The sequence below is a fragment of the Canis lupus genome, chromosome 34, assembly GCF_048164855.1.
Source record: "Canis lupus baileyi chromosome 34, mCanLup2.hap1, whole genome shotgun sequence".
Taxonomy (NCBI): Eukaryota; Metazoa; Chordata; class Mammalia; order Carnivora; family Canidae; genus Canis; species Canis lupus.
This window is the reverse complement of record NC_132871.1, coordinates 23,862,834-23,884,591: the sequence shown is the minus strand read 5'-3', so window position 1 is coordinate 23,884,591 and position 21,758 is coordinate 23,862,834. Positions and strand designations below refer to the sequence as shown.

The 21,758-nt window shown below is 46.1% G+C and overlaps 2 protein-coding genes across 4 annotated transcripts in view; both read left to right on the top strand.

Annotated features, from left to right (window-relative positions):
• The window catches only part of PSMD14 (proteasome 26S subunit, non-ATPase 14), a 102,764-nt gene extending 94,521 nt beyond the window's left edge, over window positions 1-8,243 (top strand). For all 3 annotated transcript variants that reach the window (XM_072811395.1, XM_072811397.1, XM_072811396.1), the window contains exons 11-12: window positions 5,257-5,319; window positions 7,828-8,243. In XM_072811395.1, the coding sequence (XP_072667496.1) occupies window positions 5,257-5,319; window positions 7,828-7,926 (162 nt within the window). In that variant the 3' untranslated portion in view covers window positions 7,927-8,243. The remainder of the gene's footprint in view (window positions 1-5,256; window positions 5,320-7,827) is intronic.
• A 4,476-nt stretch (window positions 8,244-12,719) lies between these two features.
• On the top strand, window positions 12,720-21,036 carry TBR1 (T-box brain transcription factor 1). Its single transcript, XM_072810915.1, has 6 exons — window positions 12,720-13,696; window positions 14,283-14,437; window positions 14,797-14,918; window positions 15,688-15,846; window positions 16,923-16,984; window positions 20,132-21,036. Exons 1-6 carry the CDS (start codon window positions 13,005-13,007, stop codon window positions 20,988-20,990), a joined length of 2,049 nt encoding a protein of 682 aa, XP_072667016.1. The 5' UTR covers window positions 12,720-13,004; the 3' UTR covers window positions 20,991-21,036.
• The last annotated feature ends 722 nt before the right edge of the window (window positions 21,037-21,758 follow it).

The window sequence follows — 21,758 nt, the reverse complement described above, 5'->3', positions numbered from 1 at the left end:
ATATCCAAATAATCCCTATAAAATTGTTTTAAAAATTAATAATTTGGACAAAACAGCTAGAAAACTGAAGACAAATGGCATATAAACATGGGAAAAAAAGTTCAACCTTATTAAATGGTCAAAGAAAAAAATTATAAGTAGAATTTTTTTTTTCTTTCAAATATAAAAAACAATTTGGGAAAATGCGTCACTGGTGGGTAAGTAAAGTGACATAACATTTTTGGAGGCCATCTTTCAATTTTAAATGCATATAAGTTTTTAACATGTTCTCTTTTAAAGGTTTATTATGAAGAATAAAATTCTACAAGTACCAACTTAGAGAAATATTTACAGCTCGCTATTATATAAAAAATTAAATTGTAGAACAATATGAAAAGTTCCTACTGTCTTACCTTCTCTTTTCAAAGATACCTATCTCACATTTATCTCAACATACTATGTTGATAACACTGTCTGCTCAAGGGTGGAAAGTAGGGGAATGATATATTTTAGGTAAATCTTAAATAATTTTCAGTTTTTGCATTAACCGGGTGTTACTTCTATCTAAGATTGTGTTAGCTCAAAGAGGCAATGGTTTCCTCAAGATAGAAATGTAGGTCTCTTGCAACTCAAGGCCAGTATGAAACTTTGAAGTCATCATGGACCCAGATTCCTTCCTTTTTTTTTTTTAACTTTTGGTAAAGATTTATTTATTTATTTGAGAGAGAGCTTGCACGTGAGCATGTGGGAGGAGGTCGCAGAGGTAGAGAGAATTTCAGACTCTGAGCTGAACACGAAGTCTCACACAGGGCTCTGTCTCACAACCTTGAGATCATACCTGAGCCGAAACAAAGAGTCGGAAGCTCAATGGACTGAACCACCCAGGTGACCCAAACCCAGATTCCTTCTATCTTTTGCTCCACTACCATTATATTGGCTTCCATCCTGTAGATATCCTCATGATTCAGGGTCATTGCTAGAGCTTTAGCATCCCATCTGAGTTCCCAGCAACAGGTAAAAAAGGTAGGGCAAAAGCGGGGAATACTTCCCAGCTAAATCAGTTCCTTTCACAATCCTTTTCGTAAGTCCTACCCAGCAGCACTTCTGACTATATTTCATTGGCAGAACTCAAGTGGACACACTTTGCTTTGAGAAAGGCTGTATAGTGTGGTCTTTTACCTAGGAACATCACTGTCTTTAATAAAATCAGGGTTATATTACCAAAGAAGAAGGGGAAGAGAAATGTTGGGTAGGCATCAAATAGATTCTGCCATAGAAATTTTTCCAACAAGCTGAACTATAATTTCTATTATGTGTGCATATGCAAACATAGGATCTTTATTATGTGTCCCTGTTTTGTGTAATTACACTTTAAAATTGAATTCCCTGTAAGATTTTTAGAAAGAACTTATGCGCTATTCAGGCCACTTATTAAATCATGGATTTGGCTTAATTATTATTCAGGATGTGTCATTAAAAACTAATCTAATCATTTCCTAAATTGTCATCAATGTTGCTTCAAGGTCTTTGGAGATAGTACAGTTGAATTCACATTGCTTATTGGCCGTATGGCTAAATGTGTCTGCATCAGTCTTTGTGTACGCTCCATTTTTGTATATTTCATTCTGCATTGCAGTTTGAGATTTATAGACAAGTAAAGCCCAAATATGAGCTCCTTGAAGAGCAAAAACTATCTTATTCAGAACGAGTGATTATTAAATATATAAAATGAAAATTCTGCTGTTGAGGACAGGTATAGAATGTACTGGAATGTTATAAGCTATTCCAAAAGGAGAGTTAGAAATATTTTTTTTATAATAGAAGTATTCCTGGAATTAACATATAGTTCCTTAAAAGGAGGGGGGTGCCTAATTTCTGCATAAGTAAAATGTAGATTAACTACTTCACTGGGATGTTTTAAGGATTCAGTAAATTAATATACTGATAGTGGTAGGAAAGCCAATTTTATGTTCTCCATACTTACACATCTTATCCTGTCTCAGATTTCTAATTGTTTCATGTTTGTTAATTTTGCTTTCCCAAGTACGTTTTATAAAAGTCGTTTCTTTAAACTCATTCTCTACCACCTTAACCTAGTAATGTGATTTTCGGTTATATAGTCATATACTAAGATTGACTTCATCGACTTCACAGAAAATCAGGAAAGAAGTGAAATGCATTATCTTAACATTCACTAGTGCAGAGCTTGTTTAATGGTGAAAGAAATTACCATATTTTTTATGGTAATTTTTGGAAATTTAGAAAGCATGTCCTTAAATGGGAGCATGGCATGTTATAGAGTGAAGAAATTTAACATTTCAAAGGAAAAAGAAGCCTCCCAAGGACCAGAGAAGTAGGAAGTGGAATGAGAGACATGACATCATAAAACCAGAGAGGTTAAAGGATTAGAAGAGAAAACAGGTATTGGAGAAACTCTTAAAGGTGTTCAGAAAGTTCAAGAAAATGGAGTTTGTTGAAATTTACCTGGTGGAGATCCTTAAAAAGGTGTTAATGAAGTGCAGAGAATCCAGTCCGTATCTGTTGAAGGGAAAATTAAATGGTAGAATTTGAGATAAAGGTTTTCCATTTAAGAAATTTGACCATTACCAGAAGACAGAGAATGAAGTTAATTGGGTTTCATAAAAGCCTCTTTAAGATGGGGGTACGTCTGATGGGATTATGATAACATAACAGACCAAATTCTAGGAATTTCTTAGAACTGTGCAGACCGTGCATGATGGGATAGCCATCTGGGGGTCTTTGTTGATAAACTGTTAAAAACGTTTCTAGTGTGAATAGCCACAAACATTTTCAGTGCTTTTTTGTTGGTTGAGTAAACCGAAGAGCATGAATGCAAAAGCAAAATTTGATGCCAAATCACAGAAGTTGCCATAAACACAGAAGTTCCCCTAGTGAGGACACTGCCTGTGCCTGAATTTCATTTGTTTCTGCTGCTACCATTTCTTAATTTTTCCTGGTGACTAGCCAGATTAGAACTATGAATGAAGACTGGTCTTGCGCAGATGGTAGATGAGATATAGGTGACCTAGGTAAGTGAAGAAAATACTTAGGGGTTCGATGTGATGATCGGGTCTGATCTGGTCTATCTTAGAATGAAAGAGATGTGCTTATTCTTTGTCATGGGGGTTTGCAACCTTAGTATATGCCTAAATCTACAGCTGCTCCTCATTTTCCAGATGGCATCTATGGCTGAGAGTACTTTTTACCATCTGCACTTCTCAAAGAGTTTGTGAACTCTCTCTTTTAATTATTGGAAATGGAAAAACTAATTGGTAAAGTGGTTAAATGATGTAAAAGATTTTTAAAATTAAGTTAGAGCTTTTCACATTCTATTTAACCTTTTAAATAAGATCAATGCTTTAAATGCTTTTTGACTTCCATCTTTGCATACCTGCCATCTTTGATATTTGCAGTACTCCAAAATACTTTGTAATAACTATTTTGTCTATTGACTGACATTTTGAGTCAGATTCCAAGATTCTTACCTCCCTCCAATACCGTACTGTGTTTTTGACATGAGCATAGAGCAACTAACACTGAATGAATGCAGAGTACAAACTTATTTGAATCGTTCCATTCATCTAATAATGTTTTCAAGTCGGTAAGGTATAGTCTCATGATTTGTAAAAGTAATTGAGAAAAACTTTTTAGGTGTTGCTCATGTTTCTATATATGTAAAGCATTGAGATAGCAGGAGGAGCAATTTCCCACTTAGGTAATACTTTTTTAACTAGCTGAGCATAATAGGAGTGACATCTGACTCTGAAAATGAACATATTCTCTAGAATTCCCTAGATTTGGACTGTTATTAGCTTTTATTTTTCCTTCCAGTTTTATGAGTCATAAATGTATTTTCTTAATGATGTGTTGTAAATAAGTATCCTCTAATAATCAGTAGTTACAGTACTTATTCACCATCTTTTCTCTTTAGGCAGGTTCTACTGGGGAAAATTCTCTAGATAGTTTGTCCATTTATAAAATTAGACACTTGCCATCTTTGCTCATTTTCAAGTTCTCTGTTTACAAAACTATTAAGAAGGTGTGAAATGCAGCCAAACTTCCCAGTTTATGGGAAATGTCTGATGATTGCATTTCCTACATGTTCATTGTTCACACATGAAGAAATTTGGCAGCTGCGAGATTATTAAGTTTAGAGTATCCAAATCTAACCCTCGCTGGGATTTTGGTTTCCTGCTTTCCACCCCCACCATCTCACCCCTTTTGTAATCATATTTGTGGTAAGTGCTGTGGTGTTATTTCTTAAGGTTGGTGATCCTTCAGTTTTCTTTGTTTTCCATTTATTGGATGCTATGAATAAATCCTAGACCAGGAGTTCACCTGATAGAGCGCCCTGGCTTCAGACAGAAACATGCCCAAACTCCTCAGGAGGTTCCTTCTAACAAAGAGGTTTGATGGTAGTACCATTGTCGATAGAGGGAGGCAGTGATGGTAGCTAATCTCAATGCTGTCGTTATTTTGTAATTACTTGCTAGAAGATTTATGGTCATACACAAGATTTTATAGCTAACTGAAAATAGTAGAAAACAGTTTGTATATATTGTTGTGGTTGATTGAATTTTACTTAAGTTGGCTTTTAATCCAAGTTTTTTCCTGTTGAAAACTTCAGATGACTCTGTTTCTTCATGATTACTAAAGATCAGTTATGGAAAAGTGAGATTTTTTTCTGAATACATGTAGAGTTATGAAGGGAGAAAACCATATGATTTGTTAAGTGGATCAAAAGTCAGCAGCTCCTTTGATCCGATTAGCTGCTGATAGTTAACCGATAGATGGGTGTGCACAGGTTCAGGTGACAAGAAAGAGAAGACAAAGAAACGGGACTGGGGCAGAGGTGTGATGAAAGTAGGGCATGGAAGAGAAGACAGAGTGGACTGCTTATCATCAAGGTGCCATAAGCAGCTGCCTCAGGTACTGCTCTCCTCCACTGTAGCCATCCCTCAAAGAATTCTTTCGTAGTTTCCAGATGGCTAATACTACCATTTGGTGATCCAGTTTGACATACTCGATGTCTTTTACGTATTTCTGAAGTCTGTTTTCAAAATGATGGTGGTAGTAGTTTTTATGACACTGAAGGTGATTGTGAAGATTAGCAAACTTGCTTTTTTGTTTCATGAGTCATTTGAATAAAAGGTTCTGTGAATGGAAATTATGATCACCATTGCCTTCAGTGAGTATTCTGCAGTGGGAGAAGTAAATTTAGAATTTGAAAGTCTGTCCTTTGTGTTTCATTCACAGGCTGTAGAAGAAGAAGATAAGATGACACCTGAACAGCTGGCAATAAAGAATGTTGGCAAGCAGGTGAGCTATACCGTAATAGGTTATGCAGTCGCATAATAACGTGCTCTTGTAGAGTTAAAACTGTTTTAGGGCCAGTGTAATTTTTTTTCCTGTTTGTTCACTCTATATTTTTCTTTTGTCTTGTAAATATGATGTTAATTTTAAAGGCCACTGAATTACTTGATGTCAAATTCTCTTTGCCATACATCGTGAAGTCACAAATAGATCTGAGAGATACTATCTTTAGTGAAAACAATTTACTAGATATACATTAGGAGACTTATGTCCTGAGTTAGTTTTTAAAGTATTATTTTCACTTCAAATAATATTATTAGTAAAGATAACAGAATGGTAGATTTATTTCATATGTAAGTTTTTTTTAAATGATACAATTTGTCCATATGTAGGCTTCAGTATGTAGGTAGTGTTCCTGAGAAGGCTGAGAGCCCCCTTGGATTATAGCGAGTGAGGAGAAAGGGTTTTAAGTATTTGCTCTTTCACTTTTCCAAGATGAAATATATATTTTAGTTCCTATTTTCTGAGGGTTGGGGGAACACACCAACCAATTAAAAGAATCTACAGATTAATTAGACTGTTTTTTAAAGAATGTTGATTACATTTTTTTTCATTTCATGGAACATGGTTATCATATTGCTGATGTTGGCAGAATCTTGATATTTCAGATGCAAGACACTAAGCTGTCTTTGCTTTCAGCCATCCTACCATATGCTCTGATCCCATCACATCTCACAAGCTATGTAGGTTTGGGCCAGGACCATTCTTGGATGGGAAATCTCTAAGAATCACCCAGCTGCCACAAGAAGTAATGTAGATAACTGAGGGAAGTGTGTTACCAATTCACTACAGAACCAGTTACTCCCAACAGAGCAGTAGGGGCAAAGGTCTGACTTAAATATCATACTTAGTAAAATTAAATCTCACTACACCCTGAATATTACAATTTAAAAACAGCTAGAACACTACCCAGACAAAATGGAGTATGGTTCATCTTATTCTCTCATCCTGTGTGATCTGATCCAGTTACCTTGCTTTTTCCCACTACTTATTGTAGTCTAATATAAATTATTAGATCTCCGACTTGGAGCCTTGCACTTTATAGAACTCACTAACTGTTTTTGCAATAAATGACTCTGAGGCTACGATGTAGATTTTATTTAACAGCAACAAATAAAAGGTCTAAAATAAAAATGAAGCTGAAAAATATGTAATGGGCAAAGTTGAATAATCTTCAGAATCATTTTTTAAAATCTAGTACTTCACTGGTTTAGCCTATTGCGTGGCAAAAGCAAAAGCTGTCTGTAATGGAATCAGATCACTGTCTTTTTCTCCTGCCAGTCTTTCTCAGACACTTTCACCTAAAGTGTCCTAAGGCTTATTTTCTGAAATAAAGAAAATTTAATATGTGGTCTAGTTACTTGAAATTATTTGTAGCATGTTGTATCTCTGGATTGTTTAAGGAAATCAGGTATGTATTGAAATTGTAATTTAGAAAAGAACAGCCAAGAAATAATTCCATTGATGAGCATTTGTTTAAAGTAGGAGTCTTGGGTATTTAAGCAATACCCATACAAAAATAATGCTTTAATTGAGAGTTTTTTTATTGTGTGCAATATATATATGTATCTTTTTTTTTAAAGCTTTCACATTTAGCTGAAATACTTCATTCAGCTCAGCCTTAAACATAAATATAAATTAAGCATTCTAATTTAACTTCATTTATTACAGTGTTATTTTAAGCCTCATTTTTAACTCAGACATTTGAAATACAGATTCGATCAGGTTTCAGTTAAAAGATTGTACCTATATACTTTTCTGTGATATACTATTTTTTTCAAAATAGTTGCAGGAAATATGTATCCTTACCATTATTTCATACATATTATATACATGTAAAATATGTATATCTTAACATTGTATTTAAATTTTTAACAACACACAGTGACTTTTGATCCAGGAATATTTCCTGAGCCATTTAAAGCACCTTTTCTGAAATATCAAAATTGTACAGGAATTAAATTTAAATTAAAATTACAGAGGAAGTGATGAGAGAGAATTCACATTGAACTCTCACCTATTGGTATGTTTGTTTCGAGTAAAGAACCCACTCAGTCAACAAATATGAATGGCAGAAAATATGCATGCATACTTGGGCTTATGCACACTTATAAATGCTTATACTTTGTTTTTAAAAAATCAGATGCTGCGCCTGTATAGAATTCCTTGTTACTCTTTGTAATTTCTGGTCCAGAGTCGTAGCATTGATTGTGTAAATCAGTTTTTCATTGTGTAATCTATTATTTTATCAGGTACTTAATTTTTAAATACATTTAGAAATCCTGAGAATATAACAATATATTAGGAAAGTAGGAAAGTTAAATTGTAAGATAAATATAAATTTAGGTTTGGCTTTCTTTACCACTTTCAACTATTTACACTAAGTAATTCTTCTATCAGTAATGTGGTTCTTTTTTCTTTTTCTTTCCTTTCTTTTTGTTTTTTTTAATTTAGGACCCCAAACGTCATTTGGAGGAACATGTGGATGTCCTTATGACTTCAAATATTGTCCAGTGTTTAGCAGCTATGTTGGATACTGTCGTATTTAAATAAAACCATGCAAAAAGCTATTGGTGATACTTTCAGCGTATATTCCTCTATTGTTCCTAATGCTCAAAATCAAGGGACCTCTGAAGGTGTGTTTGGTTAAATGTAAGACATCTGGCATCATTTGCAGCACTGTAACACCTTCAGTCTCAGTTGTGCAATTACTTCTGTTTCTTTAGTCAGGGTCTTTGCAGATTCCAAAGTTGTATAAGAATACATCAAAGTGGACAAATTTTGTTAAGATCCCATTTAATATTTGAAGAAATCAGTAACACAAATATATTTTGATTGTTGCTTACAAAATAAAATACATTTACAATCTATGTCTCCTGAGGTTTTTTGGCACTGGGTGGAATTGACAGAATAACATTTGACAGTGCTCTAGAAATCTCACACAAAGATATGTTTCTCTTTGCAATGTAAGATCTGATAACACATAAAACATCAACGTGATAACAAAACTTCACAAATGTAAAATGATTGCCATTAAGGAGTTGTTGCCCCATTAGTGAGTAACCCAGAAAAAATGTTGACATATTTTATATCGTATAGTCAGTATCTTAACATATTATACTTTCCAGGGTTTCAGAGGAGTATGTTTAAGAAGAAAGAGGGGACAGTGTTAATTGAGACTTTATTATTTTTTTGAAGAGTACATTCTACCAATGCTGAGATTCCCTGGAAGTTGCCTGCTCCAAAGTCCACTAGACTTTATCCGCTAAGACAACCATAGGAGGTATATAATCTCTTCAAAACAAATTGAGAAAAGTCACCATAATGTGAATTTAATATCATGAGCACATAAGAAATAATTTTGTTACTGTTTTCTCTCATCTTTCTCAAATTAAAACTATGTTTTCTGATAAAGACAAAAATTTGACTAATGGCCCCTTTAACAGATGACCTTATCCCTCAACCTGTTTCTAACCCGACATACATGAGTAGCTGCCCCCATTGGTACTCATGGCACAGCACCATTCTTGGGTACAGCAAGGAGTATGCGAAAACATATGGAGACAGATTTAATTCTTATGTGTACCCTTTGTGAAAATATGGTAAAAATGTTTGTTTCTAAGACTTCATTAAAAGAAGGTTTTACTTGGGGACTTGGAATTTAGATTTAGCCTCTTAGGTGGTAGGAGTGACGTGATAGACCAAATTACTGTCCTGTTTGAACAATTCTAGGCTCTTACTGGTTGCCTAATGAATAGTTACCAGAAACTAAAAGAAATGGCTTAAATTCCCACCGTGTTTCACAGTCTCTTTTTTGGTGAAATAAGAGGTGTTCTGAGCATTTGCTTGTCCTGTGGCTTTTTCTTTTATATATAGTCATAGTATGTTTTATGTAGGACATGTAATATGTATTAATTTAATTGTTGACATTACAACAACTAACCATTATAATTAAAATATAAGTGGAAGTTAGCAGAAGTTTTCCTTTTGCCTAATTTAACCTTGTGTGCAGACTTTTTTTTGGATATGTGATTTTTCCCTTTACATAAAGAGGGTTCTATGATTTATTTCACAGCTATTCATTAGAGCTAGTCAAGATTTCTTTCCTACAATATGCCCTCAGAAGAAGGCCTCAATAATCTAAGGGTTATTCTCAACATTCCATTTGGAAAATTTTTTTGTTTTTCATCTTGGTCTCCTGAAAGCATCTCCTGAGAAGACTTATACAATGCCTGCCTTTTGCTCTTAGTTGATCACCTCTCACCCTGGACTCCTCACAACCAGCACTACCTTCTAACCTTCTACTTGATTCATGGTGGAGACCAATGAATTTCAAAACCAGGAATCCTCCTAGCAAAAGCTACATTTTCTTTTGAGATTTGTAATCAATCAAAATTAGGATCCCCTGAGTTTCAATGAACACTTTTGTCCTGGAAGGTACACCTATTCTAGCAGCAGCCTGGTGGCTCGGGTCCCGTTAGGCATTGAAACCACTTACTTAATCACTAGCTCAGTTAGGTGTGTATGTACTTACGTGAGCATCCTCACCCATCTATTATGCAGTATTAAAGCAACACAAGAACCTGAACTCCCGCTTGCCCCTAATGTAGAGATGCCCCTGCTTTCCTCTTAGACTAACATGAGGCCATTGGAAGCTCCAGTCTCCCCATGCAGTGTGATCTGCCTGGACCAGGAGCAGCGGTGTCTTCGGGGAGCTCATTATATATATACAAAATCCAGGCCCTCGCTTGAGACCTGAATCAACAATCCAGAATCCTGGTGTGGTTCATGTGCACTTTGAACCCTGAGGAGCCCTGCTGCACACAAGTATGGCTCAAGAGCAGGTGTGCTGATGTTGAGGAAAGTGAAATTTCCCTTTGGAGCATATATGAGTTCCTGTAGGGAGGAATCGCTGAATGTAGTACAGATAATCTGAGGTCAATGCACATTTATCTCCTCCAATTCCTCAAAAACTGGAAGGTGCACTGTATCCCTTTTCTATACTTTAACATTTCATTTTTGCATTCTTCATTCTTTAAAAAGTTAATTCAGGGTGCCGCGAATGAGAAAGCTTCTAGGGCCCAGGTGCAGTCTCGCGTTTTTTGCCATATACTTAAGGCTCTCGTCCCACTGAGAAAGGCGGTGGCGGGTGGGAGTGGGAGTGGGAGGGGGGGTGGGTGACCTCGGAAGCAGGGGGCAGAGGGGCGCTCAGAGAGAAGTTAAAGACGGAAAGGAGAAAACAAGAGTGGACAAAATTGGGCAAAAACCTCTCAGGAGAAATGATGGTGGAGGGTAATCCGCAGAAAACCCCGGCGTCAAATAGTGCCCCAGCTCTGTCCCCTCCCCTGCACCCCGAGGCCTCAGCAGCCAAGGCCCTGCCCGTTTATGAAGCTTCGTGGCCAGGCGCTGAGATTCGCTTCCGAAAAGGGGAAAAAGAAAAAAAAAAAAAAAAAAAAAAAGGGTCTGGCTGCATTTCTCCGAGCAAACTGTCTGGACATCTGGTCCCCCGCTCGCCCGGCCCAGGGCCGTGGGCCGCGGGGCCTGGCTGGCGGCGCCGGCCGGAGGCCACAGCTGGGACCCTGCGCAGCCCACTCAGGCCCACTGAGGCAGCGCCCTGGCGGGGGCCAAGCCCGTATGCCCGAGCCCGGGAGCCCCCGCGTCCCCAGCGCCGCTCCCCGCCCGGAGGCGCCGAGGCCCGGGAGCGCGGGCGCGCCGTGTGCAGGGAGGGCTTCGGCTGCCCGGGCGCCCCCGGCACGGCGTGTGCCCGGCCCCGCGCCCCGCAACCCCGCGCCCCGCAACCCCGCGCCCCGCGCCGCTGCCCCCACGCTCCCCGGGCCTCGCGGGCGGCGGGCGGCGGGCGGCCTGGGCGCGGGGACGTCAGACAATGCGGCGGCCGGAGGCGGGCAGGGCCGGGAGGGCGCGGGGAGGCCGCGGGGAGGCCGCGGGGAGGCCGCGGGCAGGGCGGGGAGGCCCGCGGGAGCCCGTCCCCCCGTCCCCCGGCCGCCGGCCCGCGGCCCCGAGGCGCCGCCGCGCTCCCGCCCCGGCTCCCCGCGGGCTCGGCGTCCCGGGCAGGGCGCCGCCGCGGGGAGCGCCTCGGGCGGATGCAGCTCTCGGCCGCCGGCCCCGCGCGGGCCGCTGCCCCTCCGGAGCCGGTACCGGGGATTCCTTCCGACATCTCGGGGTCGCTCTGGGCCTCGTGCTACTCATCTGGGCCAACATCCTTTTAAATTGGGTATTTTCTCTATTCCTCCGTTGGAGCCTCCTCGTTTTAAACTTACTGGTATGGGTTGTTTTTTTTTTCTCCCTCCCCTCCAGATTATATAAACGGTACACACAGGCGCGCACACACACGCACACGCGTCCTCGGCACCGACCCCCGCGCCCACACCGCTTCCACTCCGCCCCCGCAGATGAGCGCCGCCCGCGACCCCGTCTGCACCGGGGCTCGGCCCGTCCTGCCCTGGCGAGGCTCCCGGGCCCGGCCGCCGCGCCAGCACCTCGGAGCCAGGGGAGCGCAGCGGCCGCCGCGCACGGCGCCGGCCCCCGCCACGGGCTCGCTCTGCACATAACCTGCAACCGAGCTCGCGGATAGAATATTTAGCAAAGACCCCGTACACATCACTGCAAACACACTAGGGCGCTTCAGCCCGACCGCTTATGATTATTTCAGAACTTAAAAAAGGTGATCGTGGATTGTCACCGTGTCTGTGCTGGAGCGAGGAGCCGCACCTTCCCGAGGTGGGCGGACGGTGGGTGAGCCGCAGCGTCTCGCCCCCCGCCCCCGCCCCCGCCCCCGCCCCGCTCGCCGCCGCTCTCTGCCGCACAGATTTATTTATTTATGTGTGTGGATAAAAAGGTGTGCGTGGTGGGGGGGGGGCGGTTCGCCGGGGACCCGCAGGACCCGCTCACAAAGGACTGGCTCAGGTGTTCTGTGCTTCTGTATTAACTGGAAAAGACAGACTCTGGAACTTTTACAGGGCGAGAAGAGGCCACCGGCTCGCGCTTTGTATACTTTGCACTTGAAATCGTTACATTCAACTGAATATTTGGCTCATTCAGATCCGAAAAGTCTCCTAGCATCATCGAATTCCCTCCTCCGCCCCTCGGCTCGAGAGGAGGGAGGTGGTGGTGGGGGGGGGGGGGGGAAGGTAGGAAAATGTTTAGTAAATTGCACATCTTTGAATCTTCCTAAAGCAGTGGTCACAAAGCTTAAAGGTGACACAACAGTGCTCACGTAAAGCCAACACACATTCCCCACCCCACCCACCCCCCCAAGCCAACAATAAAATCATCCCCTTCAATTTGCCATGATCGTCGCGACCAGGAGCCAGGTGATTATCCTAATTAATGTCTATCTAATTAAATTACTGTCAGCAGTTAACCAATGGCAGGAGCCGTTTCATCGGCTGCACAAGCAGCAAGATCAAAAGTGAGCCTTTTCTGATTGCTGCATAGTGTCAATTGGCCAATCTCTTCTCCCAGGGAAAAAAAAAAAGTAAATCAAACCTTTGAGAAGCATTTGCTGGTTGAAGTGCTTTCTGTCTAGTGAGGGGGTCTGTGGATTTCTAGTTTATGATAAATAGGACTTTAAAAACCAGGGACAGGAGGGCGAGTGTTCAGGTTCTAGAGCTATGCAGCTGGAGCACTGCCTTTCTCCTTCTATCATGCTCTCCAAGAAATTTCTCAATGTGAGCAGCAGCTACCCACATTCAGGCGGATCTGAGCTTGTCTTGCACGATCATCCCATTATCTCGACCACTGACAACCTGGAGAGAAGTTCACCTTTGAAAAAAATTACCAGGGGGATGACGAATCAGTCAGATACAGACAATTTTCCTGACTCCAAGGACTCACCAGGGGACGTCCAGAGAAGTAAACTCTCTCCTGTCTTGGACGGGGTCTCTGAGCTTCGTCACAGTTTCGATGGCTCTGCTGCAGATCGCTACCTCCTCTCTCAGTCCAGCCAGCCACAGTCTGCGGCCACTGCTCCCAGTGCCATGTTCCCGTACCCCGGCCAGCACGGACCGGCGCACCCCGCCTTCTCCATCGGCAGCCCCAGCCGCTACATGGCCCACCACCCGGTCATCACCAACGGAGCCTACAACAGCCTGCTGTCCAACTCCTCGCCGCAGGGCTACCCCGCGGCCGGCTACCCCTACCCACAGCAGTACGGCCACTCCTACCAGGGAGCCCCGTTCTACCAGTTCTCCTCCACGCAGCCCGGACTGGTACCCGGCAAAGCGCAGGTGTACCTGTGCAACAGGCCCCTCTGGCTGAAATTTCACCGCCACCAAACGGAGATGATCATCACCAAGCAGGGAAGGTAATGCTACATCCCCGGCAGTCGCTGCTCCAGGCGCGGCCCGGGGGCAAGAGCGCCGGGTTGCCACCGCCCCGGGAGCGCTGTTTTGGGGTCGGGAGCGGAGCGGAAGGCGCCCCGGGGCGCCCCGGAGTTGGCTGGTGTTGGAAGACGGGGACGTGGAAGGTACAACCGCCGCGGTGATGTTGGGAAGGGGGTTCCCGCCCTAGAAAGGTGGTCGGAGAGCCGGCCGGGGCCGGAGAAAGGCGGCGGAGAGGGCGAGTCCCCGGCCTGCGGCTGGGCCATTGCAGGGGCGCCTCCGTGCCCGCGAGCGGGGACAGGTGGACGTGCGGGGCGCCGGCCGCGCTCCCCACCTGGGCAGTGACACCTGCCGACTCCCCGCTCCGGCGCTCCCGCCGATCTCCCCGACTCCAGCCCCACTTCTTTTCCTCCCCCACCACCCCTTCTTTAACCCAGCAAACATTCGCTCATCGACGCTGGAAGAACAAGTTTTGCTTTGCTATCTGGCGCCGCGCTTCTTGCATTTAATCTTTAACATTTATGTGTTTTTTTTTCTCTTGTTTTCTACCCCCCCCCTTAATTTAAATAGGCGCATGTTTCCTTTTTTAAGTTTTAACATTTCTGGTCTCGATCCCACGGCTCATTACAATATTTTTGTGGATGTGATTTTGGCGGATCCCAATCACTGGAGGTTTCAAGGAGGCAAATGGGTTCCTTGCGGCAAAGCGGACACCAATGTGCAAGGCAAGTCCTTCCAATTAACACATTTTCCTGACACTTATTTAGGTGAGAATGATTAATTAAAGCCTTTGTGGACTGGCTCGAGAGACTTTTAAAACGATCGGCCAATGACTTCTAAAAGGAAACGAGGGGGATAAGGGGACAGACTGAGCCGCGAGAAGGGGGAGGATTATGCAAAAGCTATTTTAATCATCTCCAGTTAATAGGAAGAAAGCGAGGCCTAAAAAACCCCCAGCTAATGGGCCTCACTGTGGATAAGGTGTGTGTGTGTGTGTGTGTGTGTGTGTGTGTGTCCTAGGCGGTGAGGAGTTGGGACTGGGCAGTGCCCCGGGCATATGTAAACAACGTATTTGTTTCTCTAGGAAATCGGGTCTATATGCATCCGGATTCCCCCAACACGGGGGCTCACTGGATGCGTCAAGAAATCTCTTTTGGAAAATTGAAACTTACAAACAACAAAGGAGCTTCAAACAACAATGGGCAGGTCAGTGGCTCAAGCGCTCCTCTCCCTCCCTCTCTCCTTCCCTCCCTCCCTCCCTCCCTCTCTCCCTCCCCCTCCCTCTCTCCCTCCCTCTCCCTCTCCCTCTCTCGCTCTCTCTCTCCCTCTCGCTCTCTCTCACGTCCCTCGCTAACATCCAGTCCATTACTTTAAATCAGCAAGAGAAACTGGACATATGTTTCTCTGCTTCACTGAAAAGACTCTTTAAAAATTCTATTTCCACCCTCCTGTAGAGTCGCTCTTGCCCTCCCTCCCCCCCGCCCCCCCCCCGCCCGATTCCCGGGTCCCGACCTCCCCAAGTGCTGTACAGATACTTGGTGGATTTGAGAAGGAAACCCACAGGCTCTGGGGGTGTAGGAATCTTTGTTCCTCCTCGAGGGAGGCCGGGCGGATCGGGAGGCCTGAGCACCAGCAGTCGGGGTCGCTGTGCTCCGGGAGGAACCAGGGCTGCTGTCCCGCGGCCGGCCCTTGCAGCCCGGCGGGCCCGCGGTCGGGGGGCCGGGGCGGCGCGCTCCAGCCCGCCCTGCAGCCCCCCGGCCCCGCAGCCCCCTGGCCCCCTGGTCCCCGGCCCCGCAGCCCCGCAGCCTCCCCAGCCTCCCCAGCCCCGCATCCCTGCAGCCCGGCAGCCCCACATCCCCGCAGCCCCGCAGCCCCGCAGCCCCCCCAGCCCCCCAGCCCCGCAGCCCCCCGGCCCCGGGCGCTGGCCCCGACCCGCTGACGCGCCGCCCCGCGCTGCCCTGTGTCCGCCGCGCAGATGGTGGTCCTCCAGTCCTTGCACAAGTACCAGCCCCGCCTGCACGTGGTGGAGGTGAACGAGGACGGCACGGAGGACACCAGCCAGCCCGGCCGCGTGCAGACCTTCACGTTCCCCGAGACGCAGTTCATCGCCGTCACCGCCTACCAGAACACCGACGTAAGGAGGCCCGGGCCGGGGCGCCGCGCAGGCCGAGGCTGGGCCGGGGCAGCCCCCCGGGTCCTGGGCGGTGGGAAGCGCCTCCGACTCGCTCGGGCGCGGCTCGCGCGGGCCACCTGGGAGGGACCCAGGATCTCCAAGGCCTCTTCCTTGGGAATTTTAATTTAGTTCTCAAACTAGAACAGATTTAAATCTGCTTTTTCGTTCGTTTTATTTTTTTCCCCCGAGTCCTTCTTCCCTTTAGAAAACAAGCAGATTTTCCCCTGCATTTTATTCTTGGCAAGCTGTGGCATTATCCCAAAAAAAAAAAAAAAAAAAAAAGAGAGAGAAAAAGAAAAAGAAATTTAAAGTCTCAGAACTGATGGCTGAAATAAACAAATATATCGATTTTTGGGTGGTCAAAAGAACAGACACATTCACATATCCAAAAAGTACAATAAATCAAATTCCCAGAAGCCGTGGGATGAGTTTGTTTTGTTTTGTTTTTTCTTAGCACTTGAACCTCTTTAGCTTTTCCAGGTTCACAAAGACTTATTTTACTTCTGTTGATTTGACTACTGGGAGTGACAGTGTTGTTTTTTTTTTAACTCAAATGAAAGTATCAAATATGAAAATATGCATTTATTTTAAATTAAAGCTGATTTTAAAATGCAGCTATGAGTTCTTGTGGTTGTGAATCAGAAATGATAAACGTTTTGAAATGTGGTGAAACACTTAAAATAGGCAACATTTGAGGATACATTCAAGCGCCCCTTTTAAAGACTTTTATCCTTTTGTATCAAGCATTTTTAAAAATGTGCATTTGCACTGACTTAGAACAAATGGGAGAGCTAATTGAGAGCAATCCTTTAATGTTAGGCATCATTGATTTAAACATGTTCCTCATAACTTTCATGATACGTTCTCTTTTTTCCCTTTCTATCCATTCCCTCAAATTTTTCAGGCAGGGAAACCTTGCTACTCAATGACACCGTGGACCCTAAGCCCCTGTAAAAAATGGTGCTATATTCGTAAGTGTGTAATCCACCTACATAGAAGGTAAAATCTTCTTAATCTTTTCATTTTGTCTTTTCTAGATTACACAATTGAAAATAGATCACAACCCCTTTGCAAAAGGATTTCGGGATAATTATGACACGTAAGTAATTTTGCTCGTTCCTTCTAAAATAGTTGCGGAATTGGGCTTTAGGTCAAAGGTGGATTGTTGTGTACAAGGCTTTTGGAAGCTAGAGTGTGTGCAGATAAGGCTGTTTCCAAGGTTTTTCCCTTGCCTTTTTATGGGCTCCCCTTCTTTCTGGTGACTTTCTGACTTGGTACTTTTGTGGTTTTGGTCAAAGATTTCCTCCACTTATTTTTATCTTTCTTATGAATTACAAAGTTGTTGGCGGGCCTCTGGGGCTGGCTGGTTGGGGAAGCTGCCCCGGTTCCTGGGTGCGGGAGCTGTATGTGGCGCTGCAGATGCTCAGCTCAGATTGTCTGTGTCTGAAACCGCCCGATTCTGCCGGAAAGTGCATGTGGCTCTGGCAGTTGTTACATTCTCCTTGGCATATGTGACTTTTATTTACCCATTTCCAAGTTTTGTGTAATGGCTTTTCCTGTGCAAGTTTACTATGGACTGAATAAAAATGTGCACCCACCATAGGCAAGGTCATGAGCAGAGCCGCTGTTACAGTTATTTCAGGCTTCGGGAAGGACCCAGGTGCTGTTGCTGTGTATTATTTACAAGCTTCAAAAGAAAAATATTTCCTTTTATCCTTTGCATCTAGACATGTTTTAATTAGATGTGTTGGTACCCTTTCTTCAGGCCTCCCTTACTTATCTCCGTTTCTTTCCTATCAAAATGATGTTCTCTGGGGGCAACAGGAGATATAAACTTTGTGTTTTCTGGGCTTGTTCTAGCATTCTTGCTCAGAGTTCATATATAGTGCCCAAAAGTTCAGATAGTGCTATATAGCAAAATCTAAATCTGGATTGTAGGGATTCCCCTCCCCCCCCCTACTTTTTCTCTGACCCTGAAAGGGAAGGGTATATAGTTTTTAACTTCATGGCTTGCATTAAGTGTGTGGGATACAGCTACAAAGTTGAAGTTGTCTTTGACCAGAAATAGATCAAATTTGTGGAGAATTAGACAAGTGGCTGCTTCTATTCCATCTCCAGGTAGATAACAAACTTCCCTCCTGATATTTTTATAACAAATTGAAAAGAGAGTCATTGATATTTCTGCCTATCACCGTCATGTGCCTCCCTTAAAAGTAGTTTTGAGGAAGCAAGCCTCATCAAGAAGATTACCCAGAATAAAACCTCAGCTATTCTAGTCTTCACAATCTAAAAATGTGGACCCGGCACTGTGGAAAGTGTGTGGCCCAGGAGACCAGAGATACTGGTCTCTGTACGAGGGGGTCTTGTAGGTTTTGAGCTTTTAATTCTGTTGCGAACATCTGTTCCAAAGCATTTTATTTTGCACAAATCAATCCGGTAATCCCAAGTGTGTTGGGACCTGGATGGGCATCTAAACTGTACCTTTGGCAGGCTGCTTTTTTCTTCTTAAAATATTGTAGTGGTAAACAGAGAAGATATTTGCACCTTGCTGGCTATGTTCCCTTCCTGCCTCCCTCTACTAATTTGAAGCTAGAATTGAATTTCAGGAGGGAGACTTTGTGTAGTAAGCAGAATGGACCTGAGCAACAGCATTACCCTCACCTGCCCTCCCCTGGATGGCTGCTGTAGGAAAAGCCACTTCTTTTTGGTTCTTAAACTGTATTTTCCATAAAAGCTTCTTTATCTATACAGATGAAGGCCTTAGTTTTTAGGGGTTAGGGGAGAGCAGAATGGCTCATGCCACCCGCACTTCCCCCCTTTTATGCTGACTCTTTGGGCATGGCTCAAACGTGGAGAAACAGAGCAATAAGAAAGAGTTCAGGGGGACCAGAGGGGATGCTTGGCCACTCACCAGGGAATCTCCTCCCCACAGGATTAAGGTCTGACAAGACTGAGGCTCTCTCTCAGAACAGTGTGTTGATTAAAGATTAAAACATTTATGTGTGAGCTAAATAAAAAGGGAGGCATGTGTCTATGTGTAGGAGAAAACACTTCTACCAATCTCTGGTTCTCTCTCAATTCTAATGGGATTTTCCAGGCCCGGGGCCTAGAGTTCATCTTTATTTCACCTAAGGTGATTCCCAGTAACCCAATTACTGTCTGTGGGCAAGTTATCTAACTTCTCTTTTCCTCAGTTTTCTCATCTGTAAGGTGGGAAAATAATGCTGCATAACCGGGAGGACTGTTGTGATGGTTTACTAAATTACTATGTGTGCAGTGGTAGACAACAGTGCCTGGCACGGAGTCAAGTTGTATAAGGGTTGACGATTCCTGGTGGGAGATTGCGTGGAGGAGGTGGTTGATGATAAGAGTTTGGCCCAAGAGACGGGTTTCGGTGTCTTTTTGTTTTCTTTTCTGGCCTGTGTTTTAGAAATCTAAATAAGAAGATTTTACTTTGTCAGTTATTTATTTATTTATTTATTTATTTATTTATTTATTTATTTATTTATTTATTTACCAGTAATGGTTCACAAGCCAGGAAAAGGTCAGAGTAAAGAATACTTTTTTTCTTGGAGCACTTGGCTGGCTCCGTCAGTAAAGCCTGCGACTCTCTTGATCTCGGGGGGCGACTCTTGATCTCGTGTGTCAGTTCAAGCCCCACGTTGGGGACGGAGCTTACTTTACACACACACACACACACACACACACACACACACAGCAGCATGCCTTTTCTCTGTAAAAGAATTTTGTTGATGGACGACTTTGCTTCCAAGTCGTCACTCTGGTTAGCTACTGGTGGAGGTGGTGGTTAAAGGATGTCGCGGGGGAACGATGGCCAGTAGGTACGGTGGAGGCTTCCAGCCGCACCCTCGAGGGTCAGGCGGCCGGGGAAGGCCCGTCTCTGAGGGTCACTCCGCCGACCGCCCGCGTGCGTGTCGGTCGCGAGCCGGGGGTCCCGCTTAGGGGCGTCGCGCGGCCCCGCTCCCCGCGAGCAGCTCCGTCCGGGCGAGGGAGGCCTGCGGTCGCCCAGGCCCCCGGGTCCCCGGGGAGCCGAGCGGCCTTCCCCGCGGCCTGCGTCCCGCCGGCCCGAGCGCCCGGCCCTGTGCCCCCGAGCCCGGGCGGGCCTCGGCTGCGCAGCGCGGGGGCGGGCGGCGGGGCCGGGGGCGGGGGCGGCCCCCCGCGCGGCCCCCAGGGGACCGACCCCTCCGCCACCCCTCGGTTCTCTCTCTGTCTCCTTCCCTCGCAGGATCTACACCGGCTGCGACATGGACCGCCTGACCCCCTCGCCCAACGACTCCCCGCGCTCGCAGATCGTGCCCGGGGCCCGTTACGCTATGGCCGGCTCTTTCCTGCAGGACCAGTTCGTGAGCAACTACGCCAAGGCGCGCTTCCACCCGGGCGCGGGCGCGGGCCCCGGGCCGGGCACGGACCGCAGCGTGCCGCACACCAACGGGCTGCTGTCGCCGCAGCAGGCCGAGGACCCGGGCGCGCCGTCGCCGCAGCGCTGGTTCGTGACCCCCGCCAACAACCGGCTGGACTTCGCCGCCTCGGCCTACGACACGGCCACGGACTTCGCGGGCAACGCGGCCACGCTGCTGTCCTACGCGGCGGCCGGCGTGAAGGCGCTGCCGCTGCAGGCTGCGGGCTGCACGGGGCGCCCGCTCGGCTACTACGCCGACCCGTCGGGCTGGGGCGCGCGCAGCCCCCCGCAGTACTGCGGCGCCAAGTCGGGCTCCGTGCTGCCCTGCTGGCCCAACAGCGCCGCGGCCGCCGCGCGCATGGCGGGCGCCAACCCCTACCTGGGCGAGGAGGCCGAGGGCCTGGCGGCCGAGCGCTCGCCGCTCCCGCCCGGCGCCGCCGAGGACGCCAAGCCCAAGGACCTGTCCGACTCCAGCTGGATCGAGACGCCCTCCTCCATCAAGTCCATCGACTCGAGCGACTCGGGGATTTACGAGCAGGCCAAGCGGCGGCGGATCTCGCCGGCCGACACGCCGGTGTCCGAGAGCTCGTCGCCGCTCAAGAGCGAGGTGCTGGCCCAGCGGGACTGCGAGAAGAACTGCGCCAAGGACCTGGGCGGCTACTACGGCTTCTACTCGCACAGCTAGGCCGCCCCGCGCCCGCCCCCCGCCCGCGCCCCGCGCCCCGCGCCCCGCGCCCCGCGCCCCGCGCCCGCCCCGCGCCCCGCGCCCCGCGCGCGGCCCCGCGCCCTCCTCCCCGCCGCCCGCCTCGCGCCCCTCGCGCCCCTCGCGCACCGGCTGCAGCGAAGAAGCACAGGTCTCCGAGTGCGACTTTGACCTTTCTTTGGTTCTGGGTTTGGTTTTGTTTTCTGGTTTTCTGTTTTTGTTGGTTTTCGCACAGCAGTGTCTGCAGTTCGCACACCGGCCTTCCACTTGGCTGTTAGACCTTCTTTGGGTTCTCCTCCTTGCGCCCCTTCCGTGGAGTCACGCTCCCATCGAGCCGCCTCCTCCTCCCTCTCGCCTTTTTCTCACCCTCTCCTTCTCTCTCTCGTAATGAAACTCTTCACCCCTAGGAGACCTGGGCAGTCCTGTCAGGCAGCAGCGATTCCGACCCTCCAAGTCTCGGCCTCCCCATTACCCGTAGGATGTTGACTCTAGAACCTGGACCCACCCAGCGCGTCCTTTCTAGTCCCCGAGTGGATGGATGGATGGATGGATGGATGGTAGGGATGTTAATAATTTTAGTGGAACAAAGCCTGTGAAATGACTGTATATAGTGTTAATTTACTGTAACGAATGGCTAGTTTTTATTTTCATCGTCAAGGCACAAAACCAGTTCACGCTTCACCTCTCCATTCTCTTCCTTTCTTTGCCATCTTCTCCACCAAACCCCCTCCACTTAAAAAAAAAAAAAAA